Below are 9,138 nucleotides of genomic sequence, written 5' to 3' on the forward strand. Positions count from 1 at the left end.
TCTCCCTCTCTCCCTCCCTCCCTCTCTCCCTCCCTCCCTCTCTCCCTACTTTCTCTCTGTCACATGCTCATGTGTGTATGTCTATACATGGACTGTAGAGACATACATACCCATGAATATTGATATACACATAAAATGTGCTGCTAAGTTTCTTCAATTTATTTTCTATTAACAATGGACACATTTATATCTAGATACATGAAGATCTACGTTATTATTATTATTATTATTATTTGAGATAGAGTTTTACCCTTGTCACCCCAGCTGGAGTGCAGTGGCACGATCTCTGCTCACTGCAACCTTTGACTCCCAGGTTCAAGTGATTCTCCTCCCTCAGCCTCCTGGGTAGCTGGGGTTACAGGTGCCGCCACCACGCCTGCCTAAATTTTTGTATTTTTAGTAGAGACGGGGTTTCACCATGTTGGCCAGGCTGGTCTTGAACTCCTGACCTCAGGTGGGTGGATCCCACCTCCCAAGGTGCTGGCATTACAGGTGAGCTACTGGGCCTGGCCTACCTTACTTTTTAAACAGCTGCAAACGAGCCCATCCTATGGGTGTGCCTATTTGATGTACTGTCCTCTACTGTTGGGCATTTTTGTTGTTTCCAGGTTTTTCCCTGTCCTGATTACAGCTGTGATTAGCATCTTTGCCCATGCCCTTAATTCTCTCCTTAAAATAAGTTCTTGGAAGAACCATAACTGTGTCAAAAGAAACAGAATCTTTTATGGCTTTCAGTGTGTGCTGCCAAAACTTTGGGGCTCTGTTTTTCCACTCAGGTTTTCTGACTTTAGAAAGTGCATATTGCCTGTAGTTTAGGTTTCTACACATTGTGATTCACCAAGACACCCATCCAGAGCTCCTGCCATCCTCACTTTTGTGGGCTGGCTGCTGCTTCCATTTCCCTTCTAGAGATCTCTCTCTCTGACTCCTTGGGTGTGGGCATGGCTTCAGGATCTTGTTCTGGAGGAAGTGGAATGGTGAGTGGGAACATGGAAAATGGAGAATAAGCAGTAAAGTGTGGGTGCACACATGTGCTAGTCCAATTGTATTAAGAAAATAGTCTGCGGAAATTTACCTTGGACCACCCGCTCTCGTTCATCTCAATGCCAAAGGCACTTTATGGCTGAACATTGGGTTGAAGCTTCAGGCTGATTCTTCTGCTTAGGATCAAGTCCCACTTCTCTGCCCTGGCCTTGTGATCTGTCTCCTGTCCCCCTTTCCTCTTCATGGTCCCTGCGTTGTTTTTTTTTGTTTGTTTTGTTTTTTAGGCGGAGTCTCCCTCTGTCACCCAGGCTGGAGTGCAGTGATGCAATCCTGGCTTACTACGACCTCTGCCTCTGCCTCTCAGGTTCAAGAGATTCTTGTGCCTCAGCCTCCCATAGCTGGGATTACAGGTGCCTACCACCACACCCAGCTAATTTTTGTACTTTTAGTAGAGACGGGGTTTCACCATGTTGGCCAGGCTGGTCTCGAACTCCTGACCTCAAGTGATCCGCCACCCACCTTGGCCTCCCAGAGTGCTGGGATTACAGGTGTGAGCCACTGCTCCCAGCCGGACTCCCCCTTCTTTACCTGTATTCTAGTTGCAGTGACTTTTTGCAGTTCTCCTAAAATACCAAACTCCTTCCTGATTCAGGGCTTTCAATATGTGGCTCCCTGAACGCAGGATAGGGCTGAGGGTAGGGGTATACTCTTCCTTTCTTAAGCTTTAAAATCTTTTCTTGAGACAGGGTCTCACTATGTTGCCCAGGGTGGCCTTCAACTTCCCGCCTCAAGTGATCCTCTAGCCTCAGCCTCCCCAAAGTGTTGGGATTACAAGCGTGAGCCACTGTGCCCAGCCCCTCTTCCTTCCCTTTACTCTTCAACCTTTGGGACAAAGCCATGTGTGGAGATGAAGAGCATGACTCCTGGGGTCAGGCTTGGGTTTGTATCCTGGTTCTGCCACTTACCTGCTGTGCAACCTTGGACAAGCTGCTCAGCCTCTCTCTGCCTCAGTTTTTACATCTGTAAAATGTGTTTAATAATAGTATCCACCTCATAAGGGTTGTTGTGAGGATCAAATACAGTGCTGTCTATATGTACCTAGAACAATTCCCGGCATGTAGTAAGCACCAGGAAACATTCGCTGTTGCTGAGCTGGCCTCGGCGTGCTCATCACATCACAGGGAAGTTTTCCACAACCCCCATTGTGGGCCAGGACCTCTTATTTGTGTTCTCATGACCACCTGCACCTTCCTTCTTAGCAGTTGTTACTAAATAAGCATTGTAGAAAACACTCATCTGGGCCAGGCAAGGTGGCGCATGACTGTAATCCCAGCATTTGGGAGGCTGAAGTGGGACGATCGATTGAGCCTTGGAAGTTGAGGTTACAGTGAGCCATGATGGCGACACTGCATTTCAGCCTGGGTGACAGAGGGAGATCCTGTTTCCAAAAAAAAAACAAAAACAAAAACTGATCTTGCCTGAGGCTGTCCCGTGGGAGGTCCTATGAAGGCAGGTACCACTGCTCTCTTGTTCACAGCAGAGAATTGGTTTTCAATAAGGGTCTGCTCAAGGAGCGGAAAGAATGGTCCTGCTGCTTACACCTACAGAGCAGAGTTCATCAGAAATTCCCTCAGGGGCCTCCCCGATGAAAGGATAGGGTAACTGACTACAGGACGATGGGTGTCTGAGGACCGGGCCTCGTCCAGCATCCCGACCCAGCCTGTGCTTGGAGGTTGCAGGCTCTTTCAGTCCCTGAAGGACCAGGGTGACTTTTAAATTTCTAACTCATAATAGATGAAAACTTTAAAAAATATAATTAAGGCCGGATGCGGCGGTTCATGCCTATAATCCCAACACTTTGGGAGGCCGAGGCAGGTGGATCACCTGAGGTTAGGAGTTCGAGGCCAGCCTGACCAACATGGCAAAACTCCATCTCTACTAAAAATGCAAAAATTATCTGGGCGTGGTGGCGGGCACCTGTAATCCCAGCTACCCAGGAGGCTGAGACATGAGAATAGCTTCAACCTGGGAGGCAGAGGTTGCAGTGAGCTGAGATTGATTACAACATGGTACTCCAGGCTGAGTGACAGAGTGAGACTGTCTCAACAACAATAATGATATATATAGAAATTATATATATAAAAATTTATGTATATTTTACATATTTATATAAATACATATAATTTATATGTTATACATATATATAAATATATATAAATATTCATATATATAAAAATATATATAAATATTCATATATATATAAATATTCATATATAAATACATATATAAATATTCATATATATAAATATTCATATATATATATATATATATATATATAAATGAATTACTAGAAAAAAGAAGTGAAACTCAAGGCCAGGGTTTCTTAGCCTTGGCATTATTGATGTTCTGGGCCACATAGTCCTTTGTCTTGGGGACCGTCCTGTGTGTGGTAGGTTGTTGAACCTGTCCTTTTATGTTTAGATTTAACAGACATGAACGTAGTCTATCAGATTGCTACAAAGGGGCCAGGCGCAGTTACTCACGCCTATAATCTCGGCACTTTGGGAGGCTAAGGTGAGTGGATCACTTGAACTCAGGAGTTTGAGACCAGCCTGGCCAACATGGTGAAACCCCATCTGTGCCAGAAATTCAAGAATACAAAAATTAACCAGGCGTGGTGGTGCGTGCCTGTTAATTCCAGCCACTTGGGATAGACTGGTGATAATCTTGTCACAGACAAGACTTAGCATAGACTGGTGACAGACCCTGCTTTGAGCAGCACCAAACTCGTCCCTCATAGAAAGGGAAACTGAGGCCCTGATCAGGCTCCAGATAGCAATGTGCTGTTAAAACACATTTAAAACTCATAGGAATATTTCTGAGTTTTGGTTCTTTCCCTTTTCTCTCCCCAGTTCACCTGTGGCAGATGATGTCATCCAGCCTACTGTCCCCGCAGACCTGGAAAACCCATCCTTAGCTGCCTCTTCCCGCCACGGTGATGTTGTTGGCCAGGTCTCTACGGATCTGACAGCCCAGAGGTATGCTGGGGGCCCTGGAGCTGGTGGTGAGACCCTGGGCGCAATCCCTGAGGCTGCCTCCCTCTGCGTCCCCTCTTCTCTCCTGCAGTTTCATCCCCTCTGCGCACACACGCAGGGTATGCACACCTATCCTGAACAGGTGTGTGCAGGGCTTGGGCCTCTTCTTGTGACCTTAGGAATGATCTGAGACACTGGGAAGACTAGGAGACTAGGGTCTCCCCCAACCCGGCCCCCAGCACATACAAGGGGCATGTTAGAAATTTTCCCACGTGGCCTTCAGGGTCCCCATTTGAAATGGACGTCCTCCAGGAGAGAGAAGGTGCTGTTTCTTTTTCAGGAAATGCTCGAGTTAGCTGTCTTCTGGTCTCCTGGGGCAAAGCTGGATTCAGGGCTCATTTTCTTTCATTTCTTGGTGGCAGCCAGAGAAGAGGGTCAGCAGCACAGGCAGAGGAGCCAGGGGCCTGGGGTCCCCGCCCCTGCCCTTCTGCCATGTCACCTCCCACCAGCCTCCCTTCTCCTTGCTCTTCACACCCCAGCAACCCCACACTGATCACAGTTCTCCATCTACACTGTGCTTGGCCTGGATTCAGACTTCACTTCTCCCTCTGCCTGCAATCTTGGCATTGAACCTGGGCTTTTCCAGAATCGGCCTCAGGGTCAGCTCAGATGCCCATATATGAACATATAGGCACACAAGTACACATGTCTGCCTCCACATGTCTCTATACGCATATGTACACATCCACATGTCTCTATACACACATACACATGTATGCCCCCCATGTCTTTATACACACGTACACATGTATGCCCCCACATGTCTGTCTCTATACACACATGTCTATATGTGTGTGTCTGTGAATACACATACACACATTTTAATTGCTGTTCAGATCAGTGAAACAACTGCTTTTTGCCTAACATTGCACAGTGCTGGCAAAGCCATGGTGACTGGGACAGATGCTGCCCCTTTCTTCCCAGAACTCATGACCCAGTGGCCCTTCCTCTAAGAAGCCTTCTCCCCACGCTGAATTCCTCCAGTCACTTGTCATACCCCTATGTCACTGCCCTGCACGGATTCTCATAAATGACCCATATCTAATTCCATCTCCTTTGCTGGATTGGGAACTCCTGGAGGGAGGAACTGGTCACCTGTCATCTCTGGAACCGCAGTAGCCAGGATGGCATTGGGCAGGCCCTGGAGGAATGGTGGTGACTTGAACCAGATGAGGGAGGACAGGGACCTGGGGGCCAGCCCCTGCTGACAACCTTCCTTGGGGTACAGGTGGACGGCCGACAGAACCAATATACCTATTTAAAAGTAGGAGGAGGTGCCTGGTGGGGGAGAAGGCAGAGGACGGGATAGACGGGACGGGAAACTGCAGTCCAGAAGTGATATTCCAGGGCAGCCGTGCACTGATGTCGAATTTTAGATGTTTCTTTTACAGGTAGGAGTCAGCCATAGTTCTTACTTATGTGTGAATTTAACTCAAAGGAAAAACCCTAGCTGGGGACAAAGGTTCCAACACTCAGGAAGTGTACAGAAGTTTCCAATGAGAAGTGGGGCACCCCTTTCTGTCTCTCCTATTCCTCCCCCTCTCTGTCCCATTTGGCTCCCTTGACCACCACCATTTTAGGAAGACGCAGGGGCCTCTGGCCGCAGCCAGTGGGACACACCCTCCCTTGGCAAAGCCTGGAAGGGCCCTGAGATCACTCTCACCCAGTGCTCCCATCTTACAGTTGGGGGATGCAGGGGCAAGAGGAAGCTCTGGGCAGAGGATGGCATTGGACTTGGCGGATGACTCTTGGAGAACTGCGGTCCGGCGGGGGGTGTGATGGGTGCTTCTGAAGGCCCCTCCCAAGCCGGAAACTTTTTTTTTTTTTTTTTTTAATTTTTATTTATTTATTTATTTTTATGAGATGGAGTCTCCCTCTGTAGCCCAGGCTGGAGTGCAGTGGTGCAATCTTGGCTCACTGCAACCTCCACCTCCTGGGTTCAAGCGATTCTCCTGCCTCAGCCTTCCAAGTAGCTGGGACTACGGGCTCAACACCCAGCTAATTTTTGTATTTTCAGTAGAGATGGGTTTTCACCATGTTGGCCAGGATGGTCTCGATCTCTTGACCTCACGATTCTCCCACCCTGGCCTCCCAGAGTTCTGGGATTATAGGCGTGAGCCACTGCGCCCAGCTGAGTGTGTGTTTTAAGTGACTTGTCCCAGGCCCCATAGTAGGTGAGTGGCGCATGGTCTTACGGCTCCTTTTGCCTGGACACTTCCCACGTTCCAGGAGCCATGCTGGGTGTGTTTCATTGAGCGTCTCCGTAAATCCTCATGCCATCTGTAGAAGGCAGGAGCTGCTGTCATGGCTGCCGTTTCACAGTTGAGCAGACTGAGGCTCAGATGTTAACATGCTCCAGGACACAGCTAGGAAGTGCAGAGCTGGGACTGCAGCAGCTCTGGCCCAGCTGCCCACCTGTGTTCTGAAACCTCCAGGGACAGAGCTGCGGGAGAGCCAGGCTTCCTGAGACACCATGTCCTGGGGCCCCGCCTGCATCCGTGGTCTCTGTAGTCCAAGGAAGGTAATACACGAGGTAATGCAGTTGTGTTACCTATAACCCTGACCAAGAGTGGCCACAGAATGCAGGAAGGGACCGGTGGCTAAGCAGAGATGTCAGTGCTGAGAACTTGGCCAGCTTCTTGGCTGTATCTCCTCATGGAAAGAATCAGAACGTGGGGTAGAATGCAGACATGATTAAAACCTAACCTAGGGAAGTATTTGAGTAAGGAATGAGCAATTTTGGTGCCTTGTCGTTGTTACCGAATATTTAACCAGAGTTGTGTTGTCGTGTTGTTTTTACTGGATTGGTAGAAAAGAGATAGTTCTGTTAAGACCAAGGATTGGGCCGGGCACGGTGGCTCACGGCAGAATTCCCAGCACTTTGGGAGGCCAAGGCAGGTGAATCACCTCAGGTCAGGAATTTGAGACCAGCCTGGCCAACATGGTGAAATCTCATCTCTACTAAAAATACAAAAAAAAATTAGCTGCCCATAGTGGCAGGCACCTGTAATCCCAGCTACTGGGGAAGCTGAGGCAGGAGGATTGCTTGAACCTGGGAGGCGGAGGTTGCAGTGAGCCAAGATCGCACCATTGCACTCCAGCCTGGGCGACAAGAGCAAAACTCAGTCTCAAAAAAACGAACAAAAAAAAACCTGAAAGGTAAAGTGGAGGAATGATTTTTAATTTAGAAGGTGGATCTCCCAAAAGTCTTCTCTGAATAACAGAATTCCTTTGTACCCTTTAGAGGGTACTTTGACATTCATGAATCAAATCTGTCAAGCCAGCATCCAACGTGCTGAGTACATTGGGGTGCACCTCTGTACCTCTTCAGAGCCTTTGAGTTTCCAGTGTCTGGCTGGCTGCTGTTGGGTTGGACCACATGAATTGCCACACTGGCAATTGTCAAATATTGAGAATTTCATATGGCTTACACCAATGCAAAATTCTGTTCTTGTTCTGGCTTTTCATGGTTCTTGAGCTGCTTTATCTGTATAGGTAGATTTTGACTTTCTGAATAATCTTGGATATCCAAGATCAGTCTCCTTTTATCCCTTGTCTCTCCACCCCTGTAGCTTCTGTAAACCAGGGCTCATCCCCAGAGGGCTCAGGGCATAAGGAAGCCTTGCCCCTGGGCAGAGGGCCCACAGAGCTGCTGCTGATGACCAAGCATGGGGATTCATAACTTGGATGATCCAAGCCAGACCAAAGCCTTGCCTATGGTTTTGGGATGGTGTTTATCACTTTTCCCTTGGTGAATATTTTCCTTCCTGCTTAAGGTTTGCTTAGGCCAAGTTTGAAAATAACATTCCTCCTCTGAGCACGGGCTCATGCCGTGAAGGTAAAGTGGATAGACGTGTGCCGGGGAAGAACTGACCAGCCAGTTCAGGGTTAACTGCGCAGGCGCCCAGCGCCCGCTGGAAATCTGCAGATCAGCTTGTTTGGGGCTGCTCACGCTTTCACGTGGACTGGCTGGTGCTCGAATGCCGGCGGATCTCACCAATGACCAGAAATGTCTGGATGTGCCTGCCTCGAAGTTTCCAGCCAATTCACAAGCACCTCTCAGCACCTTCTGATTTGGGCTTTGGGGCTTTTCAGTGGCTGCCTCTGAGAGATGCCTGTTCTATCTCCCATTACTGAGTGTCATTTTACCAAGTCCCAGGCCTCCGTGGGACTGGCTGTCTGGCGTTTGTATCCACCAAGCCTGGCTCTTCAAACCCACGCTTTCACAGCACTTTCCTCTTTGCAGTTTGCGTCTCGCTTTCAGCATAACCTGAGTCTTTGGCCTTAACGCTCGCTCTATTACGTGATATCATGTGCACTTGGGGATTCGGGAAGAAAAAAATCAGAAGGCCTGGGAGGAAGGGCCGTTGTGCTAAATGCCTTCCAGATGGCGATGCAAAATGGGAGATAAGGTGCTGTCGCCCATCTGCCCAACAGGACCATGTGTTCAGTCTGCACCTTGAGGGCTGTTATCACCCTCCCGTGACAGGCCGGGCCACTCTGGTGTTTGTCCTTGCCCAAGGGCTTAACTTGGCAGCTCCAGCTGATCTCTGAAGTGAAACATGTTGTGAGTTCAGTGAGGGATCTGCCCAGGACTCAAAAGCCCCGAGCAGGGAATCAAAGGCCACCAGCTGCTGACAGTGTCTCACTGCGGCCAGACCTGCAGGGCTGTGGGGCTGAAGGTGAGCCCTGGAGCAATGTCTGTGTGGCTGGAGACCGCAGCCTCATGGTCAGTGGGACAAGTGACCAGTTGTTTGTGAGGACCTTAGCAAGGTCCTAAGTCAGGGATAGCAAACTCTCCTGATCCATCGTCTCTGGTCCATTGGAAGTGGTTCCCTAGGGATCTATGTTGAGATGGATTCTGAGGTCTTGTCCAGCTGGGCTTAACAGGAAAGAACATCTTGGTCAATAAGTCATGGCTATCTGCTAAAAGTGTGGTCATTTGTATTGCTGTCAATTCTTTCCTAAACCAAAAGAAATAGCAGGTTGAACTTAAATCAATACACCCTTACTCTTCCAAAAATATAAGTACTCTACATGAATTTGAATTCAGCTTCTT

General features: G+C 48.6%; 1 protein-coding gene across 29 annotated transcripts in view; it reads left to right on the plus strand.

Moving 5' to 3' along the window:
• TACC2 (transforming acidic coiled-coil containing protein 2) overlaps positions 1–9,138 on the plus strand; it is a 257,255-nt gene that overhangs the window by 127,508 nt on the left and 120,609 nt on the right. For 28 of the 29 annotated variants that reach the window (XM_032281896.1, XM_032281873.1, XM_032281868.1 and 25 more), the window contains one exon: positions 3,897–4,022. The exons of the other annotated variant lie outside the window; for it this stretch is intronic. In XM_032281896.1, coding sequence (XP_032137787.1) covers positions 3,897–4,022 — 126 coding nt within the window. The remainder of the gene's footprint in view (positions 1–3,896; positions 4,023–9,138) is intronic. 29 annotated transcript variants of the gene reach the window in all.

Source organism: Sapajus apella, unplaced genomic scaffold (genome assembly GCF_009761245.1).
Source record: "Sapajus apella isolate SASKATOON/1434 unplaced genomic scaffold, GSC_monkey_1.0 scaffold13, whole genome shotgun sequence".
In the NCBI taxonomy this organism is placed as follows: domain Eukaryota; kingdom Metazoa; phylum Chordata; class Mammalia; order Primates; family Cebidae; genus Sapajus; species Sapajus apella.